The sequence below is a fragment of the Trachemys scripta genome, chromosome 1 (genome assembly GCF_013100865.1).
Source record: "Trachemys scripta elegans isolate TJP31775 chromosome 1, CAS_Tse_1.0, whole genome shotgun sequence".
Lineage (NCBI taxonomy): Eukaryota > Metazoa > Chordata > Testudines > Emydidae > Trachemys > Trachemys scripta.
Genome location: NC_048298.1, coordinates 247,930,594 through 247,947,870, shown reverse-complemented (window position 1 = coordinate 247,947,870; position 17,277 = coordinate 247,930,594). Strand labels below are relative to the sequence as shown.

General features: G+C 39.8%; 1 protein-coding gene across 1 annotated transcript in view; it reads right to left on the bottom strand.

Moving 5' to 3' along the window:
- NALCN (sodium leak channel, non-selective) overlaps positions 1-17,277 on the bottom strand; it is a 268,079-nt gene that overhangs the window by 14,249 nt on the left and 236,553 nt on the right. The window contains exons 22-29 of the mRNA XM_034758207.1: positions 13,751-13,857; positions 9,340-9,460; positions 9,157-9,255; positions 7,540-7,633; positions 6,908-7,014; positions 6,427-6,501; positions 2,813-2,932; positions 1,399-1,467 (exon numbers count right to left, since the gene is read on the bottom strand). Coding sequence (XP_034614098.1) covers positions 1,399-1,467; positions 2,813-2,932; positions 6,427-6,501; positions 6,908-7,014; positions 7,540-7,633; positions 9,157-9,255; positions 9,340-9,460; positions 13,751-13,857 — 792 coding nt within the window. The remainder of the gene's footprint in view (positions 1-1,398; positions 1,468-2,812; positions 2,933-6,426; positions 6,502-6,907; positions 7,015-7,539; positions 7,634-9,156; positions 9,256-9,339; positions 9,461-13,750; positions 13,858-17,277) is intronic.

The window sequence follows — 17,277 nt, the reverse complement described above, 5'->3', positions numbered from 1 at the left end:
TTTAGAGGGCAATAATTTTAAATGGTGTTGTGTCTTAGTTATCTTTCTGATGGCAAAAAATGTACAGCATTTCCAATAACCATAATTTATTTCTGATATTTATGTGATGCTCTGTACCTTGGAGGAACACCGTATACCCCCTTGTTCATCTTTATAAAATGATTGTGTGGTATCCAATGCAAAGTTTGTCATGTTTGGTGTCTTCGGAAGGCTCATGATGAACTGAGCATGGTTATTATAGTGATGTTATAGTAACTGTTACAATAATGTTATAGTAATGTTCTAGGTTATAATTTCATATATAGTTATGAGAATGAAAATGTATCCTCATGGCTTAAAGCAAGCCCAGGCAAAAACTCTCCAAGAACAGAGTCTGTTCACATCTCATCAGGGCATGTATGGGACAAACCCAGCCCAGCCTCACAGGAACATAGGATGCTGGCTTAGACAGCAACAAAATAACCTGTTGAGCTCTCGAGGGAGTCACGCCCCTTCCTTTGGTCAGTTTGGAACTGCAATGAGGTAATGCTCACCTGACTCTGAAGGCGGGGGGAGGCTAAGCCAAGAGGGAAGAAATAACATATAAAAGGGAGAGACGTTTTCCATGCTCTTCATCTCTCTTCCATCTACATCTACAGACACCACCACCATCAAGCAACTGAAGTGCTGATCAAAGGGGAAAGCCTGGCTGAAGAGCAACCAGCCAGCCTGTGGTGAGAAGCATCTAAGTTTGTAAGGGCACTGAAAGTGTTAAGTTCAGCTCAGAATGCATTTTGCTTTTATTTCATTTGACCAAATCCAACTTGTTATGTTTCGACTTATAATCACTTTGAATCCATCTTTGTAGTTCAAAAATCTGTTTGTTTATTCTACCTGAAGCAGTGTGTTTGGTTTGAAGCATGTCAGAGACTCCCCTTGGGATAACAAGCCTGGTACATATCAATTTCTTTGTTAAATTGACGAACTCATATAAGCTTGCAGCATCCAGCGGGCATAACTGGACACTACAAGATGGAGGTTCCTAGGGTTGTGTCTGGGACTGGAGATATTGGCTAGGGTCATTCAGTTGCACAATCCAAGAAGCAGCTTACATGCCAGAGGCTGTGCATGAATAGCCCAGGAGTGGGGGTTCTCACAGCAGAGCAGGGTAAGGCTGGCTCCCAGAGTCAAGGATTGGAGTGACCTAGCAGATCACCGGTCTGGATAACACCAGGGGGAAACGTCACAATGTAATACAACTAAAACTCTGATATTTTAAGTTAAACATATAAAATGGAGACTTATAGCAGTAGTACATAAAATGGAGACCTGTAGAATGTGCTGTAGAAAAGCAAAGTGATAAATCTTTTAATCTATGCATGAGCACTGTATTGACTGTAATTCCTGATTTGTACTTACATGTTTCCCACAAATTGAGAAGAACCTGAAGACAATTACACATGCACCCATCATATATGTGTATGCATTCTGAAATTTAAACACAAGAGACTTCATATACAGTGTCCCGCAGTGATATCTCAAATGATCAGTTTTTCTGCATGAATCTCTCTGTGAATTATACAGTGCAATCAGCATTTTAAAAAAAGTAATATTTCAACAACAAATGCTGAATAATAATAAACTAACAGAAAAAGCTGTGCCACTTCAAAAGCACTAGTCAAACCTCCCAACACAATAAACCAACAAAACCCTCACAGTTCTCTTAGCTGGGCTGTAATTATGTCCAACAGCCTCCCGGTTCTATAAGTCTAGGCAGCTGCTGGCTTGCAGAAACTCCACAGGCCTGCCAAGCTACTCAGCAGCAGGGGGCAAATTGAGGATGCCAGGGACAAAGGGACAGTTTTGCCCCCACAAAGAGTGCTTGAGATAGACCAGAGGGAAGGCCCTCAACAATGTAGGGAGGTGACACCCACAACTGGGGATTATTGATTGAAGCCACCTCTCCTCTCCAGTGATAAGGGGGGAGAGCTCACGTTCCCACAAATGAGGGTGTACGCCCCCGCTCCCCCTTTTTTTTAAACTTGAGAGGGAGGGTGCAGCTGACCTCTTCCCTGGACAGATAAATCTTCTGCCTTCCTGGACTAAATGTTGTTCTGTAACAAAAATGCATGGACCAGATTCACTGACATGCTTTGCGCTGTTCATCGGTTTAGAAAATCTGCCTTATCTTTCTCTACAATGACTCCTACATGGATTATTCCCTCCAGCCTCTCTTCCTCTCTCACCCCCCAGTGAAACTGCTCCTGGCAAGGTCTTCCAATCCCAGGACACCACATTTCTTCCCTCTCCTCATTCTAATCCCTCCTAAGGACTCACTTCCTCCACAAGGCCCGCAGACCCTAACCAGGGGTTCTCAAACTGGGGTCGAGACCCCTCATGGGGTCACGAGGTTATTACATGGAGGGTCGCGAGCCGTCAACCTCCACCCCAAACCCTGCTTTGCATCCAGCATTTACAATGGTGTTAAATATATTAAAAAGTGTTTTTAATTTATAAGGGGGGTCGCACTCAAAGGCTTGTTATGTGAAAAGGGTCACCAGTAAAAAAGTTCGAGAGCCTAACCTATATCAGTGCAATATCTTCTCCACCTCAGCACTATAGGATGTAAGAAAAATCTAGTTCACCAATTCCACAAATTGTTACCTTCTTCTTGGTTCCCAGGGCATCTTGTTTTATTTGGGTCTTATTTTTAGTTTGTAAACACCCTGGGCTTGGCAATTGTCCTTATTTGAATCAGGATAGCAGTAAAACTGTTGGTGATTAACAAATAAAACCAATAAATGATCATTGGAGTTGCAATTGTTGATCTTACTAGTAAGGCAAAGTGAAGTATCACCCATATAACACCAAGGGAGGTCACCAAAAGGTCATATCGATTTCTTCTGCTTTGCCAGAAGCCAGCAGGTGACATGGCAATAATCTTCATAGTGACCTAGAGAGCAATAAAGATAGTCTTGCTAGTGCAAATTCTTAGCAAAAGGTTATTTTTCACTATAAGAACATTTGGTCCCTAAAATGTTTTGATAGTGTTCTACTTGTAGATTGGTTTTAAATGAGTAGGAGTTTTAATAGTTAAACAAAGGATTAGTATGAAGGTAGAAAATGATTAAGCTGATGATGCATAACTAAAAAATTACATGTGTGTGTATGGGTGTATGAAGAGACTGAAGTATATATTAATGCCAATTTCGCACAAATACACTTATATGCAAGGTTATAACTGTCTTATATGTCTCATGTACTGCAAATTAATTTAAAAGCAACCTTCTTTTTCCTGTTGCAAAAGATTTTTGTTTTACTTCTGGTGAACTCTATCCATGCTCAACAGCATACATGAGCACAGGAAGCATAAGATTGGAGGAAAAAATAGTGTGGGCCAGTAGATTGCAGTGGGTTTCACAATGCTCCTAATGAACACAGAGACTGAAAGGGTTGACTTTTCTTAGAAACAGGTTTCAGAGGGGTAGCCATATTAGTCTGTATCAGCAAAAACAACGAGGAGTCCTTGTGGCACCTTAGAGACTAACAAATTTATTTGGGCAAAAGCTTATGCCTTAATAAATTTGTTAGTCTCTAAGGTGCCACAAGGACTCCTCGTTGTTTTTTCTTAGAAAGTTAGTGATGCCACAGGCAGGATGTTTAAGAATAGGTTCTGTTTAGAATAGATAACAGTATTTTGCAGTCGTACAAGCCATGTGATCCATGCAGAATGTCTACAAAAGAAGGTTTAGCGTTGCACACAGTCAGTTCTTAGCTACACATATTAACGGTTTAAATGTTACTAAAGCATATCATATAAAAGAAATAATAATTAGGCACTAATCTCTTTGGTTTTATATCCTAGTTTTCAATACTGACATTTAACAATGTTTGTTAAATTCCCAAAGGCTAAATTGTATTAAAGGTGACACTGGTTTAGGCTCAAATTTGACACTCTTCACTTACCTGATCGTATACTCTCCACTCAGATATGACTGGAAAGTGCAGGACAGAGTCACAATTTTTATAATCTGCAGAGGAATATTTTTCAGTTTCCAAATATCTATTTTTTGCTGTACTTCTCCATCCCTCCCATTCCACAAACCAAGTTTTCCCACAGTTAGCAGGATACAATAGCTCCACCTACCAGGATTTTAAAAAAATGGTCTACCACAGGCAGACTAAATCCTTCCTTCCCATGTCTTTTCAAGATATTTTATTGTAAGAATGGGGTCCACCTGATATTCATCTCAGTCATCACTAAAGCCATGTCTCATAGTATCCTAAAATAATAATAAGGTCTCAAAGTAAGTTTTTTCCACTGATTCTGTGGCCACTTGTATTGATGTTTGCAATAGGAAGAGTGATTCTTTTCTTACACAGGTTTGAGCTCTCATTGGTGGTCTTTAGAACTGTTTCACTGCATTCTTTACCAGAGCTATGCAGTTAGACCTGACCCTACTCAGATTCTGTGTCTACCAGGGTTCAGGTTTGGCCATGATTAACCAGGACAGGTACCAAGTACTTGGCAGCAAGCTGCATTTATCTGGCTTGTGGGGATGTATCTGGTAGGTTGGGGATATGCATGACACAAATGAACTGGAATTTTTGGGTAGACTCAGGAGATGCTTGTGGGCACAATGGCTCTAAACTTTTCAAGAAGGACCTTGATAAGGGAGCCAAATAGGCATCAAGAGTTTTCTTCAGTTTGGAAACAAAGGAATATTTTATTTTTACCTGTTAACTTTCTAATCCAGGTGAGAAAGCTGAACACACAGTTTAGATCCTGCCTGTATTCTTTTGTCTAAAAGGCTTTTAATTTATATCCGTATCTAGATCACTTTTTCATTAAGATGCAGTCTACTCTTGGGCTTTACAGAATTTTCTCTTTCCTTGCGCAGCACTCCCACTGTTAGTCTGAACTCTCCTCGATGGGCATGATTCTGGACCCCCTGTTGAGGAATGGCCTTCATTTCCCCACATTGGTTAGTGGCTCTTTTAGCTTCCTTGTCACAAGTTCTATCTGTTTGTGCTAGCATGGTAGAGGGCACTGGAATTAGACTTGTTTGAATCCCATGTACTACAGAAATTTTACCTTGAATCCAACTTTTCCTTTGCCCTCTAGACAGTTTCCTACTCAGGATGGCCTCCAGGTAGAATGATTGCCATTAAAAAGTCAATATTTCTCAACCAGCAGTTACCTCACAGAGGTATCTCAGATACCAACATATTTCCCCATACTTACCACAGGAAATAAATAGAGTATCAGATTGTGTTGTAGTAATTGTTGACATTATAATGAGAGACTCATAACTTTATGGAGGATTCTGTAGAATGGTAAAAACAAACAAACTACAGAAAGGATATTATGTGCAATTCTATAAATCAGCTAAAATGTAAAGGCTGCTAAGGCTTTAGTTTGAGCCTCTTTATTTGATGACTAGCAAAGTGAGCCTTTTTAGTTGCCATCTCCTTTCTTAGGTACACAGAGGAGCTGAGTTCTCTGATTACTAGACTGCTTTACTGGCAGATTTAAATTTGTGATTGGCTTACAATCTGAAAGATGAGGATTTATATCCCTTCTCATTTTTCATCTTATCCAGTGTAGCTATCTATGTTATTACCTATATAAATATCTAATCTTTTTCTGAACCCTACTAAGCTCTCAGACTCATTCCTATCTTGTTGAAATGAGTCCCACAGGTTAATTATGCTCACAGAGCTGATGTTGGTTGCAGTGTTTTCCAGGCTGCTAATTAAGGAAAACCAACCACCTTCTTTTCACTGCTTGTACTAAATATTGTCTTTTAAGATGGGAGAAGAGAGGCATATGATAAAGGAAATTATACACCAAATAGTTATGTTTGTCATAGTCTTCTCCCAATATACCCGTTATATAACCTTTACTTTTCTACGCTCATATCTACATACTACCCGTAATTCTGTTGCTTTTGCTTTTTAAATGACTGAGGCAAAGGAGATGGATACACACACAGGAGATGCTTAGAAATATATGTGCTTTCTATGGCTAACAGTCCTTTTGCCTTCTGTTTTCTCATGGTGTCATATTTAAACAGACTGAGAATGAAAGGAAGGATGTATGTTTTAAGCAGGACTTCCCAGGTAGCTAGACCTTGTGCTGGCTCACTGCACAGAACACCCTTTGCAACTCTGCTTTAGAAATTTACTGAAATACCATTCTCATTGCTATACATATCCAGGATGAAATTATCTGTGTTGCAGATACATGGACTGAAAAGGATACACAAGTCTAGCCCCATAACAAGTAAAACACACATTTCTGCAATACATACTCAAGCACTAGTCATATGAGTTGCCCCATGGATATGTAGCCTGCAATTAAAACTTGGACAGCAACCCTAGAACCAAAATAAAATATACAAAACTAGTCTGACTCTGGAGAAACAACTAAATATATTACTGTACCTCTAGGACAAAAATGAAGGTGAAAACAACAGACATTGTTGCTAAAGGAACAGTCACTGGATCTTCGACATCCCACTGAAATGGAACAAAGGTAGTAGATCATAAAACAGATATAAAAATCTATTTACCACGTTTTAATTTTTATTTCAGTGTGTATTGTTGCCATAGATTCTGTTTTTACAGTGAATAACACATTCAGGCAGGAATGGTAGGTGGGTGCATCTTTCCTTTTATATGGATTTAGCGTTAAATGAGACATTAAAAATAGTGGACCAGATTGTTAATTGGTATAAACTGGCACAGCTCCAGAGACTTTAATAGAGCTGTACTGATTTACACCAGCTGAGTATCTGCCCCACTGCATTTAGAAATATTATATTTCCAGCAGTTCATTGCTAGCTTATGTACAGTTCACTATTTTAAAAGGGTACAGCTCATTCGTTCCGCCACCGTTACAAGACGCAATAAGAAACAAAAATACCTTCACTGAGAGCAAGACAGACTGGGCCAGAACAAGCACAGCAATAGTCCTCTTAAAAAACGGATGCTGCGTTATATCATACATTTTGGCTCTAAAGCCATCGTTATCTGAAAAAGAAGGAGTTAAACAAGAAGAATTAAATTGCACACAGTGGTATTTTTTTCTCCCTGTTTCTTGTTTTGTTAATGGTAACCTAATCCTTGCCTAGTTTTGAAATACATTTCTAATTTTCTGCTACAGTTTCACATATTGAATAGTGCTTCTGAACATGTAATTTCAAATACTGAACACCAATGTTGCATGAAGGCTTTGGTAGGGGTAAAGCAAGTGCATCATTCAATTGCTGTCAAGATAAGACATTCAATTCATATCATTAACAGGCAAGTGCAAATATATTTCATTTAAAATTCATTTTTTCATTAAGGCTTATCCTAAAACCATTGAAGCACAACCTTTTTTGGGTTGATTTTAATAGCCTTATGCAGAGATCTGTAGTTGGAGCCTGTTTCCACATTAACTTATGCACAACCTCCTAGTGGCCTAACGATTACAATTTTAATTTGAATCTTAGACTCCTGGGGAATTATGAACACTGGGGCTCAACATGAATAACATCAGAATATCTTTGATACCCGGACGAGGTGGGAGATGAAGAGGTTGAGCTATCTTCAGTCTGCTCTTTAGATCTTCCCACCGTCTCTGATCTACAGTCAGTAAAGCTGTACCCTTAACAAAGAAAAACAAGAAGCTTTTGTCATATAAAATCTTAAACATTTAAATGTTGTGCACATGAAAACAACAGCTTGCCTCGGGGCTTGAAATAAAGTTACATTCTCAAACTCTCCTTGAATAACACAGTATTTGGGTAAAGGGGTCAGAGCATCAGTCCTGCACTCAAGAAGATTTCCAAATGCACTAGCTGTGAGTTTCTGGGACTCAACGCAGCAAGCTCAGTTGTTGCTCTTTGTATCAGCGGCTCAGTGGGCGTAGGGAAACCTACGGGAGGTCTTCCATTTGACTGAACACCATTTGCTGGGGAGCACTGCTTTAAACAGTGGTCGATTCTGTCTGGACTTTGCTGTAAAAAACCCTGCAGCAAAGTATTGGCTTGTCAGCACTGCTCTAGCTTATCAGGGAACCAGCCTTCTACAAAAGCACTACAGACACACTTCCTATGCTTGTAGTATAATTTAAATAAAATAAACATATGCTATGCTACAACATTTTCCATAAAGGAAGCATAAGAAGTACAGATATGACTTCAGGGTAGGTAGTAATAAAGAGCACACACATAAGCATTTTGATAGCATAGTACAAACTACACTATTTAAAATTATCTTAAGTCATAATAAGGTCCTTACAACATCAGAGAGCTATAAAATCTCATACCAAGGGTTTGGAGCTGGAAAAGCAACAGAGAACTTTTAAAGGCAAATGTCACAGATTGCTTTCCCAGACACATAGAAATTTTGCCCAGTAAGCACTTAACCATACAAAGCTGTGTGAGCAGTGGTACCATCCTCATGGCGTGTCTTGGAATGTCTAGACTTGGAACAGTGAGTCAAACAAACAGGTGGCTGTCCTACTAATAAGATCAGAAAAGCTCCCTCTGAGGTGGACATAATCTCTTTATGGAATTGTGTCCCCAAGATATGCCCTGGGAAGATACACCCTAAAACGTGATGCAGTTAAAGAGACTGATTATTATAACATGTATTAATTCTCACTGTTAGGCCAAAAATCACACAGCACAGGAAATATTAAATTAAAAGGGATTACACAATAAAAAAGATTAATAAAACACTAGTGGATTATTGGAAAGATTTCATTACAGAAAAAATAAAAAGGTAGTAAAATAAAGACACAAGCTTAGTGAAATTTAAAAACAACCATGTCACAGACTCTAGATCTGTGTCTCAAGAGTTTTCCCCCTCACCACCATTTTTGTCAAGTGAGGAACTCAAAGAATGGTTCTCTTTGTTCATTGCTTATGGGCCAAATTGAGACCATGCCTAAATTCATACTTCAGTACACCTTCATCTGCTCACTTCAGATCTGAATTTGGTCCTATATCTCTCTTCAGGTAATATGATCCTAAGGAAATAATGAGGTTGCTTCTTGAATTGTAACTTACTTATATTAGCAACAGCACATCTTATTATCTCATATTGCACAATTTGTCATATGATGTTTAAAGCTAACAAAGCATGAACCTATTCCCATGTGAGATACAATAACTGAATTATTACCTTATTTTCATTGAAATTAGCAATGACAACTCCAACAAAAAGGGTCAATCCAATCATGCAGCCCAGGAACACAAAGACATGAATATAGATTCCATGGATCTGCATATACGAAAAATATGATTATTCATCAAAACAAATTCAGCAGCTTTCGAAGCGTTACCAGGATTTGATATGCTTGCTTACCGGCCCCACGCGATGAATAATGACATCTCTGACTTCCACCCAGCCTTTTAATGAAAGAACTTCAAATAGTGCCAACATGGCATTTCCCACATTGTCAAAATTAAAATTGCGAGGATTTGCCCTGAAATAATAGTAAAGGAATGAGTGCATTTTAACTATCTTCTGATAAGATGGAGCTTAGGCATCGTACTGTGGCCTCTCTAAGTCAAAGAATACAACCTCATGCTATACAAAGGAGCTAATCATATAAAGAAGCACAGTTTTTATTTGTGTTATTACTCAACTTTTCTTTCCATATCTGCTTAGTTTTTCTTCATATTCTATGTTAGTCTGAGACTGTAAACTCCTTTGTTACAGTGACCGTGGCATTGTCTAAATCTCTACAAAATATCATGCAATGTTCTGAATAATAATACTTTGAAAACTAAAAAAATTACATATACTCCATTTAATTGCTAAATCTTTACAATCTCATATTTATTTATAAGCTGAGCTACTGTAAAAATGATAAAGCTTGTGACATGGCACTGTATTTTAGAGTGTTTCTGACAGTACATTGCCAAAAGTTAGCGATCGTGAAAAAAACAGTTCTGATGACACTGGCAGAAACAAAGCTATGTCATACAACCCTGCTAATGTACCTCAAGGAACAGAATTTTCAAAAGTGCTGATGTGATTCAGGCTCCTGGTTTAGTCAGTAGGTGCTTCTGCAGATTATCTTTCATATTCGTTCGTAATATCAGATTTTGCTAGTCCAAAGAGAAATGTTAACCAGAGGAAATCACTGGTTTTCTCAGCCTTCAAACATAACATTCTTTGGGTTAGCCAGGATTCCAAAGGAAGAAACTCCACTTGAAAATGAAAGACTCCATTAGAGGTTAGTTTTCTGAAGAGCTGTGCATCCCCAATCAGAGACAGATTTTCTGAAAAGCTCAGCCTCAGCTACCATTCAGACACCAAAATAAGTAGCTAGATTTCCAGTTTCCCCACCAGCGTAACTTCTTGGAAAATCTCACCGCTAAGGCTATGTCTACAATATGAGTGTGATTCCCCTGAGTTGGTGTGAGTATAGGTAGCAGTATAGCTGTGGTAGCACAGGCAGTGGCAGCAGAGGCACAGCTTAGCTTTGCTTAGTACAGTGGTTCCCAAACTAGGGTTCGTGAACCCCTTGGGGGTTCACGAAATGTTACAGGAGGTTCTTAGGAAAAAATTCCCTAATGGTGGACAGAGCTGTCCCTAGAAGCCTCGGGCAGCCTGGAGCCCCTGAGCTTCCAAGAGCTAAGCAGATCAAAGCAAGCCTATCTATCACACTGAAGAGATTTAAACTTCAAGACTCCTTATAAGAAATGGAAAGGGAGGTGGATATTTTCTGCTGATTTTATAATTAAATAGGCAGCTAGTATTGTTTTTAAAATTATTATGAAGAACAAGTTTAAGCTTTGTTGTAATGTGCATTGATTGCCTGGACTGCTCAAGACCTGAATGCTTGTGGAAGGAGGAACTCTTTGAGTTGGCTTCTTAAATATCTTCATGCTGTTTCACATCTAATACTCCTTGATGAAACATAGGAGCTTTTTCTTATAACAGGCTTATTCAAAGTGATACAAGCTACGAAAGTGAGATCTTGGAAGAGTGTTGCTGTTTTCATAATGTAATAAAAATACTGTAATGATAAATAATAATTAATAATAGTGTGGAATAAGCATGTCATAAAAACAAATGTTATATTTCCAAGATCACTGCTTTTATAATTTACACTCAGGTAAAGGAGAAAATCCCTGGAAATATTCATTTTTAGAAGGGGGTTCACGAAACTTGACATTTTAGTGAAAGAGGTTCACAGGTTGTTAAAGTTTGGGAACCACTAGCTTAGTACAAACCATGCCTCCGTTGCCACTGCCCACACTACTGCAGCTACACTACTGTTTATACTCAGGCTAGCTCTCATTGAGCTACCATGGGTATCTGCACACAAGCCGGGAAATCACACCCCTCGCTTGCAATATGGACATAGCTCCCACTGTGACACTCAGGCTATGAGGTACTGGGCTCTTGAAAATCCGGTCCTACAAGGCCAACAACTGGTACTGACCTCCTTGAGTACTACATTTTCTGCAGTGACAAAAAATTCTCCAAACTTCATAGTTTTGCTGATTAAGATCTTTTTAGTTATTTCTGGATCAAGCTGAAGTGGATTGAATTTGCTTACTCACAGGAATTCTGCCTTCAGAATTTATCTGAAGCATACGGAAGCTGAAAGAGTTCTGCAGATGCCATAGCTTCACTGACTGTTCAAATCACAGTGTATTATTTCATTAGTGTAGGATGGCTCTGAATTTTCCCATGCTACCACATTCTTTTACCCTCCCCCCTTAATGAAAATAATTTTAGCCGTTTTGCTGAATTTGCAAAAAGTGAAACAACCTCCTTTCAAAATATAAGCAATTAAAGACAAGTTTCACACATTTTTAGGTGTTAGAAAATCTTAAATTGACACTGTCAGAATATAAATCATAGATTTACTTTTGCCATTACATCATTGTTGCATCTGAGATACCACAATTAGGGTTGTCAATTAATTGCAGTTAACTCACACGATTAACTCAAAAAAATGAATCACGATTAATCACAGTTTTAATCACACTGTTAAACAATAGAATATTTGTGGATGTTTTTCTACATTTTCAAATGTATTGATTTCAATAACAACACAGAATACAAAGTGTACAGTGCTCACTTTATATTATTATTTTTTATTATAAATATTTGCGCTGTAAAAATGATAGAGTATTTTTCAATTCACCTCATACAAGTACTGTACTGCAGTCTCTTTATAATGAAAGTGCAACTTACAAATGTAGATTTTTTTGTTGTTGTTACATAAAAAACTCAAAAACAAAACAATGTAAAACTTTGGAGCCTACAAATCCACTCAGTCCTACCTCTTGTTCAGCCAATCGCTAAGACAAACAAGTTTGTTTACATTTATGGGAGATTATCCTGTCCATTTCTTATTTACAATGTCACCAGAAAGCGAGAGCAGGAGTTCTCATGGGACTTTTGTAGCAGGCATTGCAAGGTATTTACATGCTAGATATGCTAAACATTCGTATTCATGTTTCAGCCACCATTCTAGAGGACATGCTTCCATGCTTGTTAAAAAAATAGTTAAGTTAATTAAATCTGTGACTCAACTCCAGTGGGGAGAATTGTATGTCTCCTGCTTTGTTTTACCAGCATTCTGCCATATATTTCGTGTTATAGCAGTCTTGCATGATGACCCAGCACGTTGTTCGTTTTGAGAACACTTTCACTGCAGATTTGACAAAACACAAAGAAAGAATGAATGTGAGATTTCTAAAGATAGCTGCAGTGCCTTCCAAAATCTGAGAGGGACGAAGTGTGGCACATGCTTTCAGAAGTCTTAAAAGAACAACACTCCAATGTGGAAACTACAGACTCTGAACCACCAAAAAAGAAAATCAACCTTCTACTGGTGGCATCTGACTCAGATAATGAAAATGAACATGCGTTGGTCTGCACTGCTTTGGATCGTTACTTAGCAGAACTCGTCATCAGCATGGACGTATGTCCTCTGGAATGGTGGTTGAAGCATGAAGGGACATATGAATCTTTACAGCATCTGGGATGTAAATATCTTGTGACGCCGGTTACAATAGTGCCATGTTCTTACTTTCAGGTGACATTGTAAACAAGAAGCGGATAGCATTATCTCCTGCAAATGTAAACAAACTTGTTTGTCTGAGTGACTGACTGAACAAGAAATAGGACTGAGTGGGACTTGTAGACTTTAAAGTTTTACAGTGTTTTATTTTGGAATGCAGTGTTTTTGAACATAATTCTACATTTGTAAGTTCAACTTCCATGATAAAGAAATTACACTACAGTACTTGTATCGGGTGAACTGAAAAATACTATTTCTTTTGTTTCTTACAGTGCAAATATTTGCAATAAAAATAAATATAAAGTGAGCACTGTACACTTTGTATTCTGTGTTATAATTGAAATCAATATATTTGAAAATGTAAAAAGCATCCAAAATATTTAAAATGGTATTCTATTATTGTTTAACAGTGTGATTAATCATGCAATTAATCATGATTAATTTTTTTATCACACGATTAATCACGATTAATTTTCTTAATCGCTTGACAGCCCTAACCACAATATTTCCCTGTGTGTAAAATAGGAAATATCAGATATGTACAGTAATAGGCAGCATGTTTGTCCTTCCTGCGCTTCCCTCAGGTTGGTAGGGAAACTAGATTGGTCTGTTTGTCACCAGTTTTATTTGCTACTTTCAGTACTACAATGCTGCAGTGTTTGGGTCCTGCAGCAGATTAACAACTGAACTATCTGAAGAAAAGCTGGCCAAGTTACAACTACTCACCAGACTCGTGGCACCCAAAATCCAGGCTTTTTCTCTCCAGGTCTTAGCTTTAAATTCAGATTTTTTGAAACACTTACATTTATTCTGAAGATGCCATGACAATCTTCCTATAATAAAATAAAGCACATTGGGTGAAATATAGACCTGCAGAGAGGTGAGGACACTGTACAACACAAACAGCACAATAAATAAGGCAGCTTGGAACAGTGTAAATGGAACAAAAGGGTTATTTTTAGGTACTGAATTAATAGTATTGGGAACAGAACTTTTTCATATGCAGGGAAGATACAGCATGAGCAGTGACAATGTAGAATCTTCATTCTGCACTTCAAGGCCCCCCTCCCAGACTGAGAGGGCTAGTAAATCTGCAAGTTCATTCAGCTCTTGGCCTCTTTTCTGAGAGTGTCATGGTGTTCGTGATGTTTGACTCCTCCCCACTGCAAGTGGAATGATGCTACTAATCTGCTTCACATAGGCCACGTAACACTGGCTGGTACTTTTTGTCACCATCAGCCTGGCCTGGATTTTAACTGGTGATCGAGGCTTGCTAGGTGTCACAGCCCATTTCTAGGCCCTTGCGCTGTCCAGTCCTTCAGTGCTCAAATGTCATGAACTCGGTATCTTTCTCATGTCTTCCTCAAATGCCTGGCACTCCCATTCTTTTTGCACTACGTAACAACCTTCTCTTCATTCAAACCGCTTCCTAAAACACCCCTCTTTAGTGACCCTCCTTCCAATTCTTACAATCATAGTCTCCCAAAGAAAGCAGTGTGTTTTGTAAAAGAAAGCAGGAAAAAGACATGGAAGAGAGGGCTACTCACCCTGTGCAGTAACTGAGGTTCTTCGAGATGTGTGTCCCTACGGGTGCTCCACTGTAGGTGCAGTAGTGTCCCCGTGCCTGGGATCAGAGATCTTTGGCAGCAGTGCCAGTTGGGCTGCACACTTCTCCTCCCCGTCTCATGCTGTGAGCAGTGGCTATATTGCACTGTGTGGTTCACCACCCTCAGTTCCTTCTCTACCACAGAGCCTACGTTTGAACTCTGAAGCGGAGGGAATGAGGGAGGGTAGTGAAGCACCCATAGGGACACACATCTTGAAGAATCTCAGTTACTGCACAGGGTGAGTAACCCTTTGTTCTTCTCCGAGTAGTGTTCCCATTGGTGCTCCATTGTAGGTGAGTGCAGAGCAGTGCCCCTAGATGGAAGGCTGGGGCTTCAGAGAGACATCTACTAAGGAGGATAGAACAGTGGTCTTAGTAGGGCATCTGATGCTGCATAATGTTGACTAAATGTGTCCATGGGTGCCCATGTGGCTGCCTTACCAATGCCAGTAATCGACATGTTATTTAGAAAAGCTATCAAGGTGGAAAGCGAGCAAATGGAATGCGTATGAGTTCCAGGTGAGGACTGAAGTTTGTGTCATTGGTAGCAAAGGTGGATGCATTCTGAGACCCATTTTGACAGATGTTGTTTGGATACGACCAATCCCTTTGATCTTTTATCTATAGAGAAGAATAAGTGTGATGACTGTCAAGGTAAAAGGCTAGTGCTTGTCTGCCATCCAAGGTGTCATAGCTTCATGCTGTTTGCCACGTGGTTTAGGAAAGGTGGATAGGTTGATTTACAGGGAAAGAGGATGGTACCTTGGGTAAAAACTTCAGGTGTGGTTGTAAAATTACTTTATCTTTGTAAAAGATTGTGTATGTGGGGTACACCATGAGGGCACCTATTTCTCCTACCCATTGGGCAGATGTGATGGATACAAGAAAGACCATTTTCGTGGATAGATGCATGTAGGAGCAGGTCGCCATAGGTTCAAATGGAGAGCTGGTGAGATAGGTTGAGATCCCAAGGAGGGTCTTGTATCTCAGGGTAAAGATTCTGTAGGAACCCTTAAGGAATTTTTTGTCATTGGATGGTTGAATACTGAACTACCCTCTATCTTGGAGTGCAATAATGGCAGCCAGATGTACATGAACAGAGCTTGTGAATAGCCCTGATCTTTTTAGCTGTCGGGTGTAGTCCAAGATGAGTGGTAAAGGAGCGCTCATTGCTGAGACATGTTTGGTGTCACACCAAGCTCAGAATCTTTTCCATGTATTTATTTATTTATTAATGGAGATATCCTATTGCCTAGAACTGGAAGGGACCTTGAAAGGTCATTGAGTCCAGCCCCCTGCCTTCACTAGCAGGGCCGAGTACTGATTTTTGCCCCAGATCCCTAAGTGGCCCCCTCAAGGATTGAACTCACAACCCTGGGTTTAGCAGGCCAATGCTCAAACCACTGAGCTATCCCTCCCCCCACTGTAAGTATGTAGGTAAGTATAATGTATTGTCGAACACTGGCTATTTAAAAGAATCTCTTATATCTGTTCTGAACAGGTCATCTCTGTATTCTGGAAGCATGAAGAAGCCATGCCTTCAGATGGAAAAATTCTAGATTTGGGTGAAGAAACTGACCTGCATCCTGCGAGAGGAGGTGTTGCATCAACAGGGTGATAGGTGGACAGACCACCAGGAATAAGAGGTAAGGATACCATATTTGTCGTGGTCATGTTGGGGCTATGAGAATGGCTCTAGATCATTCCACTTTTACCTTGGGAAGCACTTTGAATAGTAGGGGAAGAGGTGGAAAGGCATAGAGAAGAGGTGCGTCCCATGAAATGAGGAAGGTGCCCCCCAGAGTTTGGTGACCTAGACCCTCTCTTGAGCAGAATGGTGGGCATCTGGCATTCTTGGGTGTGGCGAACAGATCTATGTTGGGGAATCCCCTGCGGATGAATATATGCTGTAGGGTTCTTGTGTCTATCTCCCACTTGTGTTCTTGTGAGAACTTCCTGCTCAGTGAGTCTGCCGTGGTATTCTGGTGTCCAGGAAGGTATGCGGCTGAGATATTGATGTCATGCTGGATGCACCACATCCACAATTTTAGTGCTTCTGTACACAGGGATTGAGACCTCACTCCTGTCTGTTGATATAAAACATGTAGGCGATGTTGTCTATCATTACTCTTACTGTCTGTTGTCTGATTATTGATAGAAAGTGTAGGCATGTGTTGTGGACTACATGTAATTCTAGGAGATTGATGTTTAACATGGACTCTGATGGGGATCACTTGCCCTGTACTGTGTGGGTCTGTTGATGTGCTTTCCAACTTAGTAGGGAGGCGCTGATCATAAGTATCAAGGACAGTGGTGATTGGAGGAAGGGATCCCCCATGCAGACATTCTGAGGTTGTGTCCACCAGTCTAATGAGTCCTTGACCTTCAGTGATATCGAGAGCAGTTTATTCAGCCTGTGTCTGTGGGGTATGTATGCTGTTCGTAGCCATCCCTTTTGGAGGGACCACCTTTTGCTGATGCAGAGGCCCACTGAACTTAGCTGGGCTCCGTGCCTATACAGGGGCTGTCCATATGGAGCAAGTTGCAAGATTAGGGCCTATCCTGCTTTGATGCTGTGATTTAAAGAATTCCCAGTACGCTGACTATAACTGGTTTGGAAACACTGGCTTCCCTTTATGAATTAACA